The 22,491-nt window shown below is 41.2% G+C and overlaps 1 protein-coding gene across 2 annotated transcripts; it reads right to left on the bottom strand.

Moving 5' to 3' along the window:
• Positions 1 to 1,154: 1,154 nt before the first annotated feature.
• UPF3B (UPF3B regulator of nonsense mediated mRNA decay) lies at positions 1,155 to 17,972 on the bottom strand. Of its 2 annotated transcripts, XM_059385011.1 has the most exons (11): positions 17,613 to 17,972; positions 16,615 to 16,721; positions 16,133 to 16,239; positions 12,382 to 12,480; positions 10,951 to 11,061; positions 9,465 to 9,508; positions 8,808 to 8,990; positions 8,367 to 8,405; positions 6,342 to 6,502; positions 5,725 to 6,019; positions 1,155 to 2,191 (listed from the first exon to the last, which is right to left on the bottom strand). In XM_059385011.1, the coding sequence occupies exons 1-11, from the start codon at positions 17,766 to 17,768 to the stop codon at positions 2,042 to 2,044; spliced, it is 1,452 nt and encodes a 483-aa protein (XP_059240994.1). In that variant the 5' UTR covers positions 17,769 to 17,972; the 3' UTR covers positions 1,155 to 2,041. The 2 variants fall into 2 exon arrangements, with proteins under 2 accessions (XP_059240994.1, XP_059240995.1); XM_059385012.1 differs by lacking the exon at positions 8,367 to 8,405 and having other exon boundaries at positions 1,156 to 2,191; positions 17,613 to 17,963.
• Between the last annotated feature and the right edge of the window lie 4,519 nt (positions 17,973 to 22,491).

Here is a 22,491-nt window from a genome sequence, read left to right as displayed (position 1 = left end):
TGCTTCTCCGTCTCTCCCCTGTGCTGCCCTGCTTTCACCTGCCTTCCCAGGAGACCTGGCTGACAGTCGCTTCCCTTGGGTCTTTCTGAGGTTTCCTTTCGGCTTCTAAACATGCTTTGGTAGTTCTTGTATTTAAAATAATCCTTCCTCAGCACCATTTACCTGTCTCCATTTTTCTCACTGCCAAACGTCTATGCTGTAACCATTCTCAACCTGGTCTGGCTTCCAGTCCCTGTAATTCCAGGTCCTCAGAGATTTGTAGAAAACCATGGCCTTTTTCTCAGGCATCACACTTGACCTTCCAGCAGCGTCCAACCCTGCTGATGGCCTTCTTCAATCTTTCGGGTTAGGGAGTATTGGAGTCTGCCGGTTTCCCACCTCCTCTCTGGCTATCCCTTTTCTGTCTCTGACGGTGCTTTTCCTTACCTGTAACCTTATGGTTCTTCAAGGCTGGGCCCTAGGTCTGCTTGTTCTTTCTTCACTCTCTTTCCCCTAAGTGACTAAATCTAGATCCATGGATTCAATGGTCACCTAAAACAGCCAAATTCTCAATCTGTACCTCCAGCCCAGACCTCTTCTCTGAGCTCCGAGGTCCATTCATCAGCTGCCCCATCCACATTTCCTACCTGCCACTCGCCCCTCCCCGTAACGTGGTTTCTGCCTCAGCAGTTCACTACTGACCTCAATACTGCCAAGCCTGGTGAACACATCTCGGCTTCCCTGACCTCTCTGAGGCGCGGGCTGCTGCCAGCCATTCTCTTTGAAATTTGCCCTTCCTGTATTTTGGTCCTCTCTCCCAGCTGAGGACCATTCTTTTAGTCATCTTGATCCTCTTTACCCGCCTCCCGGGAAACTGGTTTCTCAAAGGTGAGTTAAACTAAAATGGTCACTTAGTAAGGGCAGACTGACGCCACGTTAGGAGAAGCCGGCAGGATGGACATGAAGCAGCAGCTCAAGGATATCGTCCAGACATTTTGGTTTTTGTGGAACGAGAGTAGTGAACCATGATTGGATCTTCTTGGTGGGAAGAATAAAGGCATAATGCCAGTGAAGGCAGAAAGGAGTATCCTTCATCCCCTTTCAAAATACCCAAGAGGTTAATTCAGTATCGGAAATTTAATGTCTCAAAATGAATAGTTATTTAGTAGTTAATGAATACACTTAGCTTCACACTTGAGCGATGCTGATATTTATTGACATCAATGCAAAACAAGCCAGGACTAAAAGTTGCTATTTGACAGGAACAAATATTGGTACGGTTTCCTTCCTGGAGAGGGTGTGCACTCAGATCATGAGACCTAAGATTAGAACAAAGACTGGATTGTCAAGAATCAAACAAGGGTTAAATTTTACTTATTAATATAAAAACTGCTAAAGGCAAAAAAGGAGATGTTTAAAAATACTCTTTGTGCTAAGCTCACGTAAGCAAACAAAAAACTAAAACTAATCCTAAAACTTTAGGACACAGGCTATAGACACGACAGGACTGGTGAAATTTTTGTACAGGCAAAAATTTGTTATATCCTCCACTGTCCTTGTACTACAATTACATGCTTGTTGCACCTACACTACACAAAGTCAACAGTTACCACCAACAATGAATGTAACTAGATCTGAACAAGACTTCACAGTGACTCTGTTCCACTCAAATGAAGAGAATTCAATCCAGGATTTCCCAAACCTTGCTTTCAGAACCAGCTGTCTTTATTCCCCCTCCTGTGTCATACCTAATGAAGTCCTCACCTGACCTTTCCTGCCTGCAAATTACAATGCATGTCCTCTCCCCCATCTTTGTCTGACACTTTAAAGTTAATTTGTAGGAACTGCATAAAAAATGAAATTGAACTTCCAACCTGAACCTGCAGTCAGGTTCCTGCTTTGACGCAAAGGAAAAAAACATACTCCTCTGCAGTGTACCCCACCAGCACAGCGATCCCCTTTCTCTCTCTCTACTCCTTTGCCCTGAAGGCACTTCTGGATTGCTTAATACATGCTCTTTGGCTGCCTAGACAGTCAGGACACCTAAGGCCTTCTGGACTTATCACTCCTCTCCTCCTTCTTTTCTATGGCTAATACCACTTTCCTGCTTTTTTTCTACTGCTGAATCTCCAGACTTGGTGCTGTCATCAGGTGGACAGAGTCGATTTCGGCTTCGAGCTCCTGGTTGGTAAAGCTGCATTGCTGGGCGATCCTAAAGTAAAATTAAATGTTAATGTTACAACACCGCTACTCAACATTTATAGGGGATTTACAGTCATAAGTTATATATTGATGTATACCAAAGACAATTCCTACGAGATCAAACCGACAGTGCTGATGGTTAATTTGCCTCTAACTGCCCACTTCCTTTCCCGATCTCCAAATAAAAGCAACCATTTTCTAATTATTATTTTATATCCCTATGATATGTTTTCAATAAATCTAATTTTCTTAACCATCTCAAGATAAACTGAATTAGCTGGAATTTCCTTTATTTCGAAACCTTAGCCATTGCCTGTCTCTCTTCCCCATCAGTAAACTGACTTTAACATTCACTATCACGTAAGATCATCATAGGAGTAAAACAGTAATAAAGAATGCAAAGTCTTAAGTGGAGACCTCCCTGAAACTATGAGCGTGGACCCTATGCAACTTGCCACAAACATGATTATTTCTTAATTCATGTATGGCAACTAACCACCCCAGTCTGAGACTCTCTAGGTGGCATTTTAGATCTCAAATTCCTAACTAAGCCTCAATAAAGTCATCACGTACCTCTTAATTCAAGTAATGTGTATGGTTTATGACAGAAGGATTCTGGAAAACTTAGACGTTAAGCCCTTTTTGAATTTAACAAAAAATGATATGAGCCTTCCTTACCCTTTCTCCCTGGTGTATGAAAGTTAGCCTTAAAGCATTATTCTCAACTGAACAATTCCAGCAAAATGTTTCACTATTTTTATAAGATGAAATGTTGAAACAGGTTAAAATTCCTACATAGTATTTAATGAAATGGATGATGGGGCTCCCACTGGGCAAAGAAGGAACAATGTAAAACATCAACAAGGACAATGGTAACAAGTTGGAATGTGCCAACTATTTCTAAATCCACAAGTTATTGCAACAAAACAAAACTCACTGATTACCTAGAAGTGGCTGGGACACCAGCTCATTACTCTGAATGCTGGTACATAAAGGGAAAGGAACAAGTGTTTATCCTGCCTTTCCTGTATAAACTGAATTTTGGGCTAAAATTTTTTTTTAATTTTTAAAGATTTATTTGATAGAGAGAGCACAAGTAGGCAGAGAGGCAGGCAGAGAGAGGGTGAAGCAGGCTCCCCGCTGAGCAGAGAGCCCGACATGGGGCTCGATCCCAGGACCCTGAGATCACGACCTGAACTGAAGGCAGAGGCTTAGCCCACTGAGCCACCCACGCGCCCCTCAGGCTAAAATTTTTTATGGTAGATGGATCAGGCTTTACAATACCTAAACCTATTGATCAGTTGTTTTTTCAACTTTATCACCTAGAGAAATTTTAAATCTATAGAAATGTTGCAAAACATGTGCAATGAATACCTAATACCCTTCTCTTAAGAGTCACAGTTATAAACATTTTGTCACATGCTCCTTCTGTCTTTAGTACACATATATATATTTATTTATTTTTATTTTTTATAAACATATATTTTTATCCCCAGGGGTACAGGTCTGTGAATCACCAGGTTTACACACTTCACAGCACTCACCAAAGCACATACCCTCCCCAATGTCCATAATCCCCCCCCCTTCTCCCAAACCCCCTCCCCCCAGGAACCCTCAGTTTGTTTTGTGAGATTAGGAGTCACTTATGGTTTGTCTTACACATATATATATATATATATATGTGATTTTTACAGAATCATCTGAGAGCAAGTTGCAGACATTACGACCCTTCATCCCTAAATATTTCAGCTTGTATATCCAAACAAGGACATCCTGTTCCGTAACCACAATACAATGGCTACTGATTGATCAGAACATTACACTAGAAAGACACCCATAGGTCACATGCTTCCTGATATGATGCAACAGGAAGTACACAACACAATCTATGAAATATTCTCTTTCTCAGATTTTATTTTTAAGTAATCTCCACACCCAATGTGGGGCTTGAACTCAAAACCCTGAGATCAAGAGCTGCATGCTCTACTTACTGAGCCAATCAGGCACCCCTCCATCTCATGAAGCATTCTTTTTTTGTTTTTTAAGATTTCTTTCTTTATTTGAGAGCGAGACAGTACAGAGAGAGGGGCACAAGGAGAGGGATAGGAGGAAAGCAGACTCCACTAAGCACAGAGCCTGATGTGGGGCTCAATCCACGACCCTGAGGTCATGACCTGAGTCAACTGACTGAGCCACCCAAGTGCCCCAATCTATGAAGTATTTTTGCCAAAAACTGAGCCTGAATATATTTAGGCCTGTAGGTGAGGAGCCACCTGTTTTTATGAATCAAGTCTGGTTGGCACACATACTCCTTCTTTGACATATTATCTATGCCTGCTTTCCTACAGAGTTTAGTGGTGCCAACAGAGACCATATGGCCCACAAGGCCTCAAATATTTACCATCTGGCCCTTTACAGAAAAAAAATCTGCTGACCCCTGCCCCAGATAGAACTGTTAGATAGAGAAACATATTAGGAAACAGAGAAGATAGAGAAACATATTAAATGGTACCACAGGGATATAATTAGCCCAACCAATTTAGAGCCGATAGCTCCTCTGGGCAAAATGGTTTCGGAAGCAAATAAATGGCAGGAAAACAAAAGGAGGGGAGGTTATTTAGATTAAGAGACTTAAAGGATATAATTTGTGGACATTGTTTAAAGCCCGTGAAGAAGTTATTAGTGAAAAAACAACATAGTAGCTAGGACATAAAGGAATTATTATTAGGGTTTTTTTTTTTTTTTAGTATGAAAATGCTATTGGGATTGTATTAAGAAAAAGAACCTGGGGGCACCTGGATAGCTCAGTGGGTTAAAGCCTCTGCCTTTGGCTGAGGTCATGATCTCAGGGTCCTGGGGTCCAGCCCCGCATCAGGCTCTCTGCTCAGTGGGGAGCCTGCATCCCCCCTCTCTCTCTGCCTGCCTCTCTGCCTACTTGTGATCTATCAAATAAATAAAATCTTTAAAAAAAAAAGAATCTGTCTCTAATACTGATGTATTTAAAGAAGATGATATGTCTAGGATTTGCTTGAAAATAATCCAGTGGCTCCTGGGTGGTACAGTTGGTTAAGTGTCCGACTCTTGATTTCGGCCCCGGTCCTGATCCCGGGTCTGTGAGGCTGAGCCCCTTGTCGAGCTCTGCACTCAGTGTGGAAGCCTACTTGAGATTCTCTCTCCCTCTCCCTTTGCCTCTCTTGCTCTTGCTCACTCTCTCTCTCAAATCAATAAATCAATCTTAAAAAAAAAAAAAAAAAAAAAAAGAATCCAGGAGAGGTAGGGATGGGGCAGAGTAGAAAGGTTGGCCATGAGCTGGTAAGTGCTGAAGCTGGGTGATGTGTGTGTCCTAGTCTCTGTTCTACTTCTGTGTCTGTTTGAAATTTCTAGTGTTAATAAAAGGACCCAACTGAGACTGAGAAAAGTTGCAGATAGTTCAACTTCCTCTTTAAAAAAGTCTGTCATATACAGTGAGCTGGCCCTTTCCTTTACACTTGCAGGCAAAAAAAAAAAAAGCCTCATGAAAAGAGATACAACGAAAAGCAGCACCTTGTTTCTTATGCGATCTCTCTTAACCACTTCCTCTTTCTTTTCAGTTTTTTCTGAGCTGCTTACTGATTCTGTGCTTTCAGTCTTCTTTCCTTTATCCCGAAGGGCTTCTTTCTCTTTTTTCAATTCTTCTTCCTTTCTTTTAAAAGCCTTCTCCTTCTCATAGCGCTCCTTCTGCCTGCGGCGCTCCTCTTCCTGCCGCTTCAGCCTCTCCCTCTCCCGCAGGATGCGCTCTTGGTCGCGCTCATAGTCCCGCTCCCGCTCCCGGTAGTCTCGGACACTCTCCTCTTCGGGCCTGCATGGGAAACAGATCTGAGCGGACCCCCTCAAAGCCTGTCTAGTCACACATGCACATGTCTCTGATTAGGACTTGGCCACTACAGTGAGGGGGCACTTCTGGAGCAGAGTAAAAAAATATTAGCATTTTGAAAAACAGTTAAAAAAAAAAAGTGCACACCAGAAGTCATTCACCCAGACTGAGGTGCTAGAATGTTTGAAACCCCTCTCCTCATCCTCCTACCCCTCATAACTCAAGCACGAGTCCCAGACACGGCAGTAAAACTAGCACGTAGAAATATGCTGTAAACAAGTGTATCGAAGAGCCCTTGACTACTGACCTCTTAGGCTTTTCATCTTTAGGTTCACCATCAGAGCGCTTGGGCAGTGTACAACTCTGCCCACTGGCTCTTTCATCATTCAGATTCTCTTTGTCCAGTTTCTTGGCTTTTTCTCTTTTATCTAATTCTTTTTCATCTCCTTTTTCTGGCTTCTTGAGTAGCTTTAAAGAGAACAAATTTATTCTTATTTTGAAGGGTGGGACATTCTCTTCTATCAAAGAAAATAATATACTAAATATTTTGAATCAAGGCTACAGAAGGCCTCTTTCTGCAGATACTCTTAAACTTACAGGTGAATGACTAGAGCAGAAGAGCAGTGACTGACTAAAAGGATGCCATTAATGTGAAAGTGTCATCCACTCAAAGTGGTTTAATCACTTGTGGCAATTGGATCAACACTCCTTTGGCTTTGGATGGGTCAGCCTGTCAGTGAACCGCTGCCCACTTCCAAGTACTCCTTCTGTAGCAAACTGGCATATTGATATCGCTTGATGCAGAAAATAAGCCACAAATTTAAAATGCTAGGCAGATTGCTGTTGGACCGTTTTCTTGTAGTACTTGGAATGACGAATGCCTTTGTCACCAAAGGAGCGATCCATTGCAAGAATAATTTTGCCTTGAGCCTGAGAATAACACACTTATTATGGTACAATCATAGTTTCATTATTTGATTTAAAAATCCAAATACCTCACAGAACTGTGAAGTTCCATCTCTACCGAGTAGGAACTCTGCTCAACGTCACACACATATATATATATATATATGTGTGTGTGTGTGTGTGTGTGTATATACACACACACACACACACACAAACACACATACATCTATATATGAGACACACACATAGATATGACAATGCAATTCTAAAATGTGCTTTATAAAGTCCAAATTGCTAACAAAATAGTTTCTTTCTCACACCACTGCCATGAACCTCTCTAGAATACCCCCAAGCATCGGATATTCAGAGAGATTCTTAGGCAAAATGGAAGAATTTCAAGTCTCAGAGTGAAGGCATCACACAAAGCTTTGTCTCAGGGTGAAGGCGGCTCATGAGTCACCAAGCGAAAGGCAAAGCAGCGCAAGACTGAAGCGCGAAGTACTTCAGCGCGCAGCCACAGCAGACAGCAAGTCCGAGCTGGACACCGAGGAGGCACCAATGTAAAGCGAGGGCTCCCCGTGAGGCTTCATCGGGAGTGTTCTTATTTTTCCAATGAACATCTTTGTTAGAAGGCAGGATGTTCATTACTCTCTTAAGAACATTGATGAATGTTTCTAGTATGGCTGGCTCTACCTTCTGCCTTGCTGACAGGAATAGCAAGTCAGGTCACTTGTGGCATGGCAGAGAGAGAGATCACTAGAAGGAATTAAGATGGGAACCTTCCACCCCACTGCCAAGCTCCTTGTTGCCAATAATGAGCCCGGGAGAGCCTTGTGGGCAACAAACCCTGGCCTGCTTCGTTTTGGGGAGATAAAAGGAGACCCTGCCACCACCTCTGTGAGATTTTTTCTGACCTTCTCTGAAGTACTAGGTACTTCCCCAGAACATTTGTGGGAGCAAGAGCTGCCCAAGCCATGCCCTCAGAAGAGAAGCAGTAAGGCTGCAATTTTTCTACAAGTTTTCTGCTTCCTAGATGCAGCGTGTTCATCAGAATCTGCTGCTCACAGATTCCCGGTAGATGAAAGAAGGTAACGGGGAAGCATGTGACACAGGATATTTATCCCTAAATACTCCCATAAGGCAACCAGTTAGGAGGGGCACATGAAAAAAAAGAGCTCTTTAGGCACAGATGTCCTCTAGCTGTATATTGTGGAAGCTTCTGGGTACCCAGCAGAGCATCAGGAAGGCATCTGGGCTTCCTTCTAAGGTAGGAATTTAAAATGGCTCAGATTTGAAGAAGACTCAAGTCAGGGAAGAGCTTTCTACAGGTTATCATTACCACCACCACCAAAAGGACTTATTATTAACTAAGACCTGTGTGTGTGACATGATACTAGATGCTCTGTATCATGTACTTGGTCCTTACATTTTTCTGATTCACAGCTTGTAACAGAAACCTGTGTACCTGAAGACAGTGGAAAACAAACAGATGAGGCAACTTCATGTATCAAATATGAAGGAAAAGCTGAATAAAACCCATACTTCATGCCAGCCAGCCCTAAGCCCTTACTTATGAAGAACTGAGAGAATAATAATCCAAACATTGAACATTCGCAATGATAAAAATAATGCAGTCTTCACTAAAGAAATATCATGTAAGTTACTTAGATCTGTTGAAATTATCTCAAATTTTAAAAAATAATACTATTAGCATTATTGGAAAGATACCTGTTGGTTCACCACCCCCCCAAAGACAACAACAAAACCAAAAAACTATATTTACACCAACACACGATGCATGCATATTTAACGAAGTAGACACATGCGATTTTTAGCAACATGCAGTCAATTTAAGTTATTTTCATACCTTAATCTTTGGTTCATCCTTTAATTTGTCCCTTTCTGGAACTCTGTCTATCTTCTTCAGCTTTTCTATGTCTTTCCTTTTTCGTTTTTCTTCTTCTTTCCATTTCCTCCTCTCTTCTTCCCTTTGTCTTTTCCTTTCTATTTCTCGCCTCCTTCTTTCCTCTCTTTTTTCTTCTCTCATTCTCTGGAAAGAAACCTCAGCATAAGCCTTCAAACAAGATCATCTCCACCAGAAACTGAATCCCGAAGGTATGGTGGGCACCCACTAAATTGGATCGTCTTTCCTTCCTACTTTCTACAAAGGGGCATCCTTATCTCTTTAACCCCCTCCCCACCCCATTGTGAATATGAGAATAAAGACCAGGGCCTGCTGGTATCAGTCTCCCACTGTTGACTTGCTGTATTTCCAGAGACTTTCAGAAACTCAAGGGAGTGTCTCTTGAATAAGCTAAAGACTCTAGGTTTGCAGAGTCAATCCTTGGCCCAACAACCAGACCGAAGGAGTGGGCCAGAAAGTGAGGCCAGTGAGCCAAATCTTTAAGGAATAAGGGTGGAAAAAGCAGCTATTTCTCCTCTAGGATCCCAGTGTTCGTATGTTTACAGACCATGAACCAATGAAATAAAAGTATTGAGAGAACTATAAAAACAAAAGGTTTACCTGCTTGTTTTTCAGGAAGCTCAAAAGTGGGGTTGTCTTTTTAGCTACATAAATGTAAACAGATTATTAATAATACTTATCAACCCCTAGAAAGGATTCCATTTTCTGACATTCCCTGCCAACCACCCAAGGTGGGAAAAGTATACCCCTTAAAACAGTTCACACGTACGTTATCAGAAAGAAGTTTCACAATATTCTACTTCAGTTCTGAAGATTTAAAATACTTTTTAAAAAGTGAAGAAATTCAAATTAAAACAATTTCTTAAAAGAGCAATTCCTGGTGTTGGTGAGAATGTAGTGCAAAGGACATTCTCTTGTTTTACAGATGGGACTAATGGGACTAGAAATCTGTTCAACTGGGAAGACACTGAAGGAGCTAAAAATATCTAATCTTTCTGACCCCACAATTCCACTTCTGGGAATTTATTCAAAGGAAACCATTAGAGATGGGCTTATATTCTGCATCTATTAATAAAAACCATTTTAGGGGGCCCATGGGTGGCTCAGTTGTTTAAGCATCTGCCTTCAGCTCAAGTCATGATCTTGGGGTCCTCAGACTGGACCTCGTGAGCTCCCTGCTCATTGAGGAGTCTGCCTCTCCTTCTGCCCCTCCCTCCGCCCCCCTCCCCGCTTGTGCTCTCTCTCAAACGAACAAATGAAATCTTTAAAAAAAAGTTTTATAAGAATATGTAATTCTCAATATTCTGAATAATGCTATCTAGTCTTGTAATTAGGGTTTTTTTAGTGTTTTGTGCTTTTTTTGTTTGTTTGTTTGTTTTTAGAGAGACAGAGAGTAGGGAGGGGCAGAGGGAGGGAGAGAGAATCTTAAGCAGGCTCCATGCTCAGTGTGGAGCTCAGCGCAGGGCTTGATCTCATGACCCTGAGGATCATGACCTGAGCCAAAATCAAGAGTCGGGATGGTTAACTGACTGAGCCACACAGGAACCCCACCTTATAGCTGGCTTTTTGAAAGCATACTTCCTTTGGATAAATTCCTAAGAGTGGAAATCTTGGGTCAGGGGCTTTGCTTATGATTAGAGCTGATAGAGGAGTGACGATTTATTACTAGAAGAGTGACAATTTACTACTAGAACATCCAAACTAGACTTTCTCAAGAAGTCTTCAATTTTGCAGTAACTAATTTCACCTTTTGATATTTTCAAATTTTTTTCAGGAATGTGAGCTACTTGTTACTAGGAAATACCAGTTTATCTTCAAAGGCTTACCAATATCTAAAGGTCCCATGGGTCTTTACGCTTTTTCCACTTATATTTATGTGACATTAAAATAGGTCACAGAGAATTTTGCCCATCTTCTCAAAGCATTTACATAACCCTGTGAGGCAGGTACTACCTGCATTTTACAGCAGAAGAAACAGAGGCTCAGAGAAGTTAGTGCCTTCCCCATGGTCACACAGCCAGAAGTGGGAGTCAGACAAGTCATCTGAAGAAAAAGCAACTGTCCTTAATTCCTATTGCCCACTTACCTATTAATTCTCTATTTTTTGCTTCTATTTCCTCTAGCAGTGTCTCTGGAGTAGATGTCATTTTCTCATTATCTGCAGCATAGCTTTCCAAAAATTTTCTATATTCTGGATCTAAATCATTGTTTAAGTAAACAGAAAATATAGTAGACTTTAACAAAACTTTCTACATCATGGAAAATTAAAAATAAACCTAAAATTAAAAATTAAAAATAAACCTAAACACACTCACTAGACCATTTAGGGCTTTCTTGGTCCCTTACTCTCAGAACCCCTATCCCCCATACATACTAAGGGAGCCTGGTATAGCATGGAGTCAGGGATAATTAGACACCAGGGATGTGAAGTAGTTTGGTTTTAAAAGTCACTGTTCCAACTAACCCAGAGTTACGTGAGAGTTACGTGAGAACTGAAAGTTGTAGTTATGGGACCTTCACAGTATTAATAGATAGCATGTAAGCAATTCCTGTATGGGTATACCTCGCTTTAAGTAAACCCAACACCTGAAAATCAGGTGTTCCAGAAAGGTAATTTGAGGTCCTACATTCTGCACTGGAGTTGATGGTAATTCCTGAAGGTGTTTTTTAGATGCATCTGACATCAGAAAGGGTAACACATCTGAGTCATTCCATTGCTTGTATTTGTGGAGTTTCTACACACTGTGAAGCATATCACTGATCTGGTCTCCCAGATCTGAATCTGTGATATAACCAGTAAGTACCTGTGTGTTGAACCTTTCCCATGTTTTCTTTATAAAATACCTATTATAAAAAATAATGGAAATCAAACTAGACGATTCCAAAATGTCAATCAGATATAAAATATTACAGCTAAGGCCTTATCCAACATAACATTACACAGAGCTCAAAATATGGACCCAGTTTACCCTGTATGGCAATTATTCTAGTTTTTCAGTTCCTCTATTCCAGTTCAATATAATCACTATGTGTGCAGTTCGCTGCATATTCAAAACCTAAAAAAAACAGGCCACTTCAGCTACTTTATATTGTTACCTGAGTATAAAAAATTTTCCATCCCATCTCTCAATGATAAACCTCCCCTCTATAAAAATGGAAACAAAAAAAAAATCATAAAACAGTATGAGACCTTAAGGAATTGCACTTTGATACATCTCATTTTCCCCCACTGTCTTCTAATCAACAAACCAGCGGTAATTTACTCCTCAACAGTCAACAATATATTGCTCGACAGTAGAGGAATGAAATGGCAGTAGCTGGAAGAGTGGGAATTCTACAGGAAACCCACTTCCATTGAAACAATTAAACAAAGCTTTCAGCAGTGAATTACATTTCTCGTGAACTGTATTCTGTATGTTTTCCTATTTAAAAGACTGGAATCCAATTAATTCCCACAAAGATGATATCTTTTAAAAACCCATGGCAATAGCATGACATAACTAGAGCTATACTGTACCATCATCGATAGTCCCGACTTTGGTATCTCTTTTCTTAGTCTTCTTTTTTGCAGCTTTTTGAAAAGGTGCAAATTCTACTATAGCAGGATATTCCTGACCTGTTTAGAAAAAATACCACACTTGCTGTAACAAAAAAAGTCACAAAGTGGATGCAAGAGAGTCAACCCACCGCTTTCTAGGCCTCTTTGGTTGGGAGTCACCTGAATAGGGGCCTCTCAATGGGCATAAATCACACGGGCACAACTAAAATCAGTGTGTTACTAAAGGAGCCCAAATTCGCACTGATTAACATAATGCAAAGATACAGCAGGGAAATACAATATTCACTTAAATTCAACTTCTACAAGTGTGATGATTTGTGTGTGGGGGGGAATCTACAGATCAATTTTCATTTAAAAAATACAATCAGAAATCTCTAGAATAATCTATAGAGATACAAAGAAGATCAGTGACTGCCTAGAGCGGGGGGCATAGTTGGGGGAGAGCGGGGAATGACTACTAAGGAATATGGGGGATTTTCTTTGGAGTGCTAAATGTATTCTAAAATTAGATTGTGGCAATAGCTGCACAACTCTGTGAATATACAAAAAACCACTTTAAAAAGTGTGAATTTTATGGCATGTGAATTATAGCTCAATAAAATTGTTATTAAAAAAATACACCAGGAGACAACAAAAGCACAGGCAATGAAAATGAAAAATAGGTAAATTGAACTACATCAAAATTAAGAACTTCTGTGAATCTAAGAACAAAACAGAGTAAAAAGGCAACCTACAGAACGGGAGAAAATATTTGCAAATCATTTAACTGATTAGGGGTCAATATACAGAATATATAAAGAACTCCTACAACTCAGTAACAACAAAAAACCCAATTAAAAAATGTTCAAAAGACTTGAATAGACATCTCTACAAGGATGATATACAAATGGCCAACAAGCATATGAAAAGATGAAAATATTACCTCACTAACCATTAGGGAAATGCAAATCAAAACCACAATGAGGTATCACCTCACACCCATTAGAATGGCAGCTATTAAAGGAAAAAAAAACAGAGAATAACAAGTGTTGGCAAGGACAGGAAGAAATTATAACCTTCATGCATTATTGGTAGGAATGTGAAATGGTGCAGCTGCTATGGAAAACAATATGGTAGTTCCTCCAGGAATTAAAAATAGAATTACATTATGACCCAGCAATTCCACCTTTGGGTGTATATTCAAAAGAAGTGAAAGGAGAGACCTGAATAGATGTTTGTACACTCACATTCACAGGAGCATTATTTACAATAGTCACAAGGTAGAAGCAACTCAGATGTCCCTCAACAGATAAATGGATAAACAAAATGCAGTGTGTGTGTGTATATATACATACAATGGAATATTACTCTGTCTTAAAAAGGAATTTCTGATACACCCTATAACAAGGATCAACCTTGAGGACATTAAGCTAAATAAGCCAACCTCAGAAAGTCAAATACTATATGGTTCCACTCATGAGGTACCTAGGATGGTCACTTTATACAGAATGATGGTTCACAGAGATAGAATGGTAGTTGCCAGGGGCTGGGAAGAGAAAGAAATGGGCATATGGGGACTTACTATTTAATGGGTATAGAGTTTCAGTCTTGCCAGATAAACAAGTTCTAGAGATTGCACAACAGTGTGAATGTACTCAACACTACTGAACTGTACACTTAAAATGGTTAAGATGGTAAATTTTATTTGTGTATTTTACCACACTTAAATTGTAAACAAAAAAAGGAATCAGGTTATAATATATGCGATAACACAGATGAATCTTGAAAACATGCTAAGTAAAAGAGGCAGTCACAAAGGCTACATATTATATGATTCTGTTTATATGAAATGTCCAGAAGAGGGAGAAGAGGAGATGATTGCGGACGGTTATAGCATTCTTTTTGGAGTAATGAGAACATTCCAGAATCACATAGTGGTGATGGTTGTACAACTTTGTGAGTATACTAAAAACCACTGAATTTTACAGCATGTGAGTTATATCTCAATACAAAAAACCAAGTGACTGTTGGAAAAAGAAAATACACCAGATCCCTGCTCTAGAATAATGTCATAAAGGGTATAAAACACTATCATTGGCATGTAGATGTGTGCCAGAACAGAGTAAGCAGAAATGACCAGAAGGCATCACAAAGTGGTCAGGGAGGAAACATGACCTTGGAAATCCTAGTGAATGCAGAATCAGATTAGCTTATTAACTGATCTATTTGAGAAGCAATAGATAAACCAGACTGAAGCAGAATGAACTGTGGAAGAGGGGCTGGAGGAAAAAAAAAAAAACAGAAGTGAGGCCAGGCTCTGAAGGACTCTGACTACCAGGCTAAGGAATTTGGACTTTTCCCCCCTGCAACTGCTATCTTAAATCACTATCTTCAAAAACACTCATTTCATGACGATATAACAGACTGAGTTAGTCATACAAAAATGAAGAAAGAAAAAGAAAAGTCTGTAAGTTTAGAGACAATGGTTGTCTTAAGCATTAGGAGGGAAGGACACAATGTGAAAATATTAGTAAGTAGATGAACAAGATATTCAAAAACAATAAATTAACAAGATTCATCACGTGTTTAATTACATCGAATAAGAAAGAGAAGAAAAAGTTAAAACACAGCTCAGATTTCAAGGAACACATTGCTATCTACTGGAATAAAGCTGGAGTGGATAAGTAACTGCTTTTGGTGGAGGAAGGGGACTGGGGATTAATAAAAGCTGATCAAACATAGTGGCAATCCTTCAACTTTTACTGGCATATTCCCTGACAAAGATTTCATTTTCACCAACTTTGAAGTAATACTGAGAAACAGCCCAACAAAAAGATATGTCATTTACCTATGATCACAAAGCCAAAAGAAAAGTGGTAAATGGCAGCTTGGACATTCTCTGGCTAAATTCCCTGACCACTTTGCTGCAAGTGGCAGGTAATAAATAAAACGAGAGTTAAGGCTGAAGTTTTCCTTCCCTATAGACTCCTGGATACAAAGTGGGAGATCATCAAGTTCGATGTTTTAAACACAAATACAAATTAGAAAGTTGAACAGTATTCCAACTGGGAATTACTGGCTTAAAAGATTTAAATTAAAATAAATAAATCAATGTTGGCCCTTGAAGCAAGATGTCAAGTAAATATTTAAAATGTGTCGTACAAGTTCAAAGAGTCATTTATCAGTATTACTGCTATAACTAGTAAATAGTCAAAACAACAGATCATCTAATCCAGGACAAACAAAACTGCCACAGGAACAGAAAACAGTGGCAATTTCATTCAGCGGATCAAACTACAAAAGTAACAGGTTAATAAAAATACCCAAGGGCGGGGCGCCTGGGTGGCTCAGTGGGTTGGGCCTCTACCTTCGGCTTGGGTCATGATCCCAGGGGCCTGGGATCGAGTCCCGCATAGGGCTCTCTGCTCAGCGGGGAGCCTGCTTCTCCTCATCTCTCTCTCTGTCTGTCTCTCTGCCTATTTGTGATCTCTCTCTCTGTCAAATAAATAAATAAAATCTTAAAAAAAAAAAATACCCAAGGGCTGTGAAAAGTCACACATCTGTTTATAAGACTGCAGTAAGCTCAGCAAATGTGTAAAACTCTCCAAATGTTGCACATTTTATCACCCAGAATTTTAGAAAAGCTATGAAGGCATTGAGAAAACAATGTGATACACACATTGTCTTAAACATACAAATGACAAACTCCTCTTCAGTTACAAGGACTCACCTTTATTGTCAAGGAATACATAACCATCAAAGCGATCCCTGAACAAAATAATGTCCTCTTGGTTTTTAAAGTTGATGTATGCTCTGGCGTACATATGAGGATACAGACTGCAGAGAGGAAAGCAATTATGTAAATGTGCTTGCAGGTGTCTGGCTGAATTACAAGTATGCATATATTGTAAGACACAAGTTTAAAAATCAAATAGAAACAGTAAGATAGGGGTGCCTGGGTGGCTCTGTGGGTTAAACCTCTGCCTTCTGCTCAGGTCATGTTTTCAGGGTCCTGGGATCCACTCCCGCATCAGGCTCTCTGCTCAGCAAGGAGCCTGCTTCCCGCCCCCTCTCTGCCTGTCTTTCTGCCTACTTGTGATCTCTGTCTGTCAAATAAATAAATAAAATCTTTAAAAAAACACACAATAGGATAAAAAAGAATGGATGAAAATTTTTCACTTACTCCCACCCTCTTTTATTTATTAATTTTACCTAGTATCATTAGAAAAAAATTCAAAATAATCATGCTCCGGCATAGGCTGAAGATGTTCTTGAAGTTGCTCCTTGGTCAAAGTGGGAGGTAATCTCCGAATTACCACCTTAAGAAATGAATGAGGAAAATCAAATTAGTACAAATCAGTTTTCTGTCATACCTGAATCACTGCCCCTGAAAATAGACGGTCTTTAAAAGATGAGCTCACTTATAAAAACCCAGCAGAAAACTATTCTAATGCTCAGAATTACTCAAACATAGTAATAATGCCGTTTTTATAAACTCTTAGAAATGAGAACTGCATGGAGAAAGGAAAATCTAAAGGTTCTATTAAACGGAAGCCCCGCAGTTCACTTGGTTTTCGCATCATTTTCTAGCACCCATTTTTCAATAGATGTATTAGCAAGAAATTAGTAGGCTAACCCTGGTCTTTCTGGGTGCCAGGAACATTTGACTTATTATCGCCCTACCACATCCGACACATCGTAAAACAAAATCCATCCTCATTCAGTGTAAAGAATTAAAAACTCTAAGGAATACTAAAAGTTCCGTCGTTGCTCCCCAAATAGGATGAAACTGACCTGGCCCCCGGACCATTAACCCCCCCACCCACTCACGCTCAACTCGCCTCCATTAATACTCCTCCCACCCCTGCTGGCCCCCTCACCATTTAATAACCCCCCTCCAATTAACCTTTTAATTCCTCTTTCTCTTTACTGTCGCTCCCTCTCCATCATCTTACAGCTCTGACCTAAAGCTTCTGGGAATTCCCCCCACCCTGTTTTCTCTCACTCGCACCCCGGGGCTTGGCCGAAAGGGGGACCACCCCCCCCCCCCCGCATCTCGGACGAATGGATGAAAACGGTAACGCGATTTCCACTCAGGTGAAGAAACAGAAGCGTAGACCGGGAGAGGAAGAGGGCAGCCCCATTCCCAACCATCTTCGCGGGTGGCGGACCCGTCCCGCCCTCTCCCGGGCCAACAGCCGGCCAAGCACCTTGCTCAGCGCCTCTTTCTTCTCCTTATTTCGATCCTGCTTATCTTCCCCTTTGGTGGTGTCGCCCGAAGCCCCACCGCCACTGCCTGTGGCCCCTGGGGGAGTCAACAGGGTTACTCGCTTCTCTTTAGGCCTATGCTCCTTCTCCTCCTTCATGGCCTCGGCTTCGCTCCTCACAGCGGCTGCCCGGCCTAAACGCCGCTACGCCGGGCACCTACGACGCCCGTCCCACTCCCGTCGAGCTCCGCCCCCAACAAGCGCCCCTGGTGATAAGCCAGGCCCCGCGTTCCATTGGGTCCCGCCAGAATCTCGCGAGACTTCAGGGCGCCAAGCTTCCTTTGATGGAAAGGTTTTAGCACCTGGTCTTAACTTCCCGCCTGTCGACTCCCCACACCGCCCAATCCCCTGGCGGCCCATACTCCCTCAGGGTCGCTCTTCTCACGTCATTTACAACTCCGCCATGTTGGCTAGTAGGACTCTTTCACGGACTACAAATCCCGGCGTACAAAGTAGTTAGCCGTTTCTGGCCGCGCGCTCTGGAGCCTGTTATATCAGTGTCTCTATTTGTAAATAAAGAGGGGTCTTTACTCTTGAAAGTTCGGTGTTTTTCAGGTCAAAAGATAGAAAAAAAACAACTTTTTTTTTTGGCAAAAAAAAAAAAAAAAAAAAAAAAGGTTCTGCAGGCTTTGTTTCCCTCAGGGAACCCGATGTTATCCAAAGTTTACCTCGCTGGGGGAACGACTTGTGCTTTCTTTCTTTTTCGATTTGTATTTTTTATTATCGACTCTAAACTGTACTTTCAGGAAATTTGGAATTTCTTTTCCTTACATTGATTAGGATTCGCAGATACTTAACACCTTTCACTGATAATTAGAGGAGTAATATAACCAAAATGTATGAGATTTGTTTTCCTTATACTTTTTTTTTTAAAGTAAAAGGATTCTGTCATGGTACTCACGCGTCATGGGGAGGAGAAAATAAAATATAATCCAACTTGCTTTAGATGGGTTTACCCTTTTTCCCACTTTGAAAAAGGCCGATTCTTCTTCTTCTTTTTTTTTTTTTTAATAGCCGCAGACTGGAAACAATTCAAATATCTCAACTGGCGAATGGACAAACAAAATGTGATACATCCATAGGATGAAATGATACTCCACAATAAAAACGAACTGATAACGTCTGTCAACATGAATGAATCTGAGAATGATTAGGCTGCGTGAGAAAATCCAGGCACAGCACATGCTGTACAATCTCATTTTATGAAATTCTAGAAAAGGTAAAACTATTGATAGAATGAAGATCAGTGATTGCAGGGGACAGGGGTGGACAGAAGGAATTGACTGTCTAGAAGGAAACGTTTTTTTCGAATGATGAAAATGCCCTTTATCACGATTGTGGTGGTGGTTGCATGTCTATACATATTTGTGTAAACTCATTGAATTGTACACTTAAAATTAATGACTATTATTATTACTTTATAGCAAATCCCTCCAATCCTTTTTTTAAAATTTTATTTATTTATTTGACAGAGAGATCACAAATAGGCAGAGAGGCAGGCGGGGCTGGGGGGGGGGGGGAGCAGGCTCCCTGCTGAGCAGAGAGCCGGATGTGGGGCTCCATCCCAGGGCCCTGAGATCATGACCAGAGGCTTAACCCACTGAGCCACTCAGGTGCCCCAGTGACTATTATTATTAATTTAATTAAACTTCAGTCAAGTTCAGCCCCTCAAATTTAAAAAAAATGAAAAATATTAAGTGTTTCTCTAAATGATAGAGCATTTGTATTTCATGAAGTCAAAGGTACCATTTGACTCTAAGACCACCATTATTTTATGTACCAAGAAACAAAAACATGCTGTCCATTGAACTATGAAACATCATCAACTTTTTTTCTAAGATTTTATTTATTTGACAGAGATAGGCAGAGAGGCAGGCGGGGGTGGGGGGTTGTAGGGAGAAGCAGGCTTCCTGCTGAGCAGAGAGCCAGACTCAGGACTGATCCCAGGACCCTGGGATCATGACCTGAGCCGAAGGCAGCAGCTTAACCAACGGAGCCACCCAGGAGCCCCCATCATCAACTTTTTTAAAAAAAGATTTTATTTATTTGTTTGACAGAGAGATCACAAGTAGGTAGAGAGGCAGGCAGAGAGAGGGGGGAAAGCAGGCTCACCACTGAGCAGAGAGCCTGATGCAGGGCTTGACCCCAGGACCCTGAGATCACGACCCAAGCGGAAGGCAAAGGTTTAACCCACTGAGCCACCCAGGTGCCCCTCACACCATCAACTTCTAAGATTCATCTTGATTTTGGAGGTGTTAAGATGTGGGGAAAAAAATGTCAGAATGAATTGAATGTATTATTTCTGTATTATGTGCAATTAAGGAAAAAGAAAATGAAATAGGAAAGAAGGGCAAATGATAAGCTAGAAAAATACTCAGATACCCATGGGCGGCAGGAATCAAGGTAAGGTTGCAATGGAAGCCCGGGCAGAAAGCTGGCTCAGAGCCAAGGTCTCATCTTTGCTGACATCTAGAATATATTACCCAGACTCAATCCTTAAATTTTTCTCAACCTCTATTGCCAAGCAGATGCTTGATTCCTCTTACCAAAATTGCTTCTTTGTATTTGAGATCTGTTTCTTCTGTCTCCAGTACCTGCCTGTTCTTACAAGCCTAGCTTAGGTATCTGCCTCTGCATTTACGTCTTGGTGTCTGCTTCTGTTTTGGAGTGCTCGCTAGCTCTTTTTCCCTTTTCTTTTTAAGATTTACCTATATATTTGAGGGGGGAGGGGACAGAGGGAGAGGGGGAGAAGATCTGACATAGACTCTGCACTGAGTATAGAGCCTGATGCAGGGCTCTATTTCACAACCCTGAGATCATGACCTGAGCCAAAACCAAGAGCTGGACGCTTAACTGGCTGAGCCACCCAGGTGCCCAAGAGGGCTTGCTAGCTTTAAACCACCCTATGTCAGCTGTCAGAACTGGGTGTCCCAGAGGTCAGTCCTTAGACCTCTTTTCTTTTTTAGATTTTATTTATTTATTTGACAGACAGAGATCACAAGTAGGCAAAGAGGCAGGCAGAGAGAGAGGAAGGGAAGCAGGCTCCCTGCCAAGCAGAGAGCCTGAAGCGGGGCTCCATCTCAGGACCCTGGGATCATGACCTCAGCCAAAAGCAGAGGCTTTAACCCACTGAGCCACCCAGGCGCCCCCTTAGACCTCTTTTCTATATACTCACTCTTCTGTTAATCTCATCCATTCTGTGGCTTTTCGCTCTTCACTGTCAACTCCGAAATTTGTACCTCCAGCCGCTACCTCTCCCCTGAATTCCAGACTCCTATGCGGCTGCCTGTTTGATATCTCCGCATAGCTGTCTAACATGTTCAGATTCTCTGAACACATCAAAACTGAACACTTGATTTTTTTCCCCACACCAACTGTAGTAGTTTCCTTTTGCTGCTGTAACAAATTACCACAAATGTAGTGGGTTAAAATAACACACCTTTATTACCTTGCAGTTCTGTAGATGAAAAGTCCAACATGGGTCTCACTGTATTAAAATTGAGGTGCAGGCAGGTGCACCTGCAGACTGAGCTCCTTGCTGGAAGCTCTAGGAGAGAATGTAGTTTTTTTTTTGTCATTTTCAGAGTTTTGAGGCCGCTCATCTTCTTCCACTCATGGCCCCTTCCTCCATCTTCAAAGCCAGCAACATAGCACCTTTCTCTGACCCTGCTTCAGCTACCTCTTTTTCACTCTCTCTTCTATCTCCTCCTTCCATTTTTTTTTTTCCAAGAGAATCTTAAGCAGAATCCATGCCCAGTGCGGAACCCCAGGCACAGGGCTTGATCTCACGACCCTGAGATCATCAACAAAGTCAAGAGTCAGACACTTTACTAACTGAGCCACCCAGGCACCCCTCCCCTTCCACGTTTAAGGCCCCTGGGATTATCGTGTTCTGAATAATCCAAAATACTCTTCCTGTGTTAATGTTAGGTGATTAGCTACCTTAATTCCCTTTGCCATATAATTTATGTTTAAAAATGAAATTCAGGGGGTGGGGGATAGGGATAGGGTGGCTGGGTTATGGACATTGGGGAGGGCATGTGCTATGGTGAGTGCTATGAAGTGTGTAAGCCTGATGATTCACAGTACCCCTCGGGCTAATAATACATTATATTTTAATGAAAAAATAAAATAACAAATAAATAAATAAATAATTTAGACATTTCTATACTAAAAAAAAATAAAAACAAAATTCAGTTGGCTTTATTAAGGGATTCATGAATTGGGCAGTATCCCATCTAGCAAATAAAGAGCTGCTCAGAAGAGCTGTACAAAATAGAAGATTCTTATAGGTAGGAGGGTGGGGCAAGGAGGTTATTAGCAAAAGGAAATAAATGACTGTTTGAGGCTCAGACATCTTTCTGAGAGGAAAGGAAAGGTAGGGTGTTTATCGTGCTGATTACCTCACTAGTGCTGATCAGGAACTTTCAGCTTGACTGTTAAAAGGTCAAATTCCTGGGATAGATTGAAACTGGAATTAAATCTTGGTTTGCTCTTGTGGTCAGAGGACGGTGGAACTGACTCCAGCTCATGGCTACTCTTTTTTTTTTTTTTTTTTTAATTCTAAACACTTAACATAGAGCTTCTAGGGATTAGGGTGTAGACAACTTTGGGGGGGCATTATATTATCTACCACACACTTTAAAGTTTCTTTTTTTATATATAAGATTTTATTTATTTATTTGACAGACAGAGATCACAAGTAGGCAGAGAGGCAGGCAGAGAGAGGGGAAGGGAAGCAGGCTCCCTGCCGAGCAGAGAGCCCGATGCGGAACTCGATCCCAGGACCCTGAGATCAAGACCTGAGCCGAAGGCAGCGGCT

The sequence above is a fragment of the Mustela nigripes genome, chromosome X (assembly GCF_022355385.1).
Source record: "Mustela nigripes isolate SB6536 chromosome X, MUSNIG.SB6536, whole genome shotgun sequence".
In the NCBI taxonomy this organism is placed as follows: domain Eukaryota; kingdom Metazoa; phylum Chordata; class Mammalia; order Carnivora; family Mustelidae; genus Mustela; species Mustela nigripes.
The sequence above is the reverse complement of the archived record's forward strand: the minus strand, read 5'-3'. Positions and strand labels throughout refer to the sequence as shown.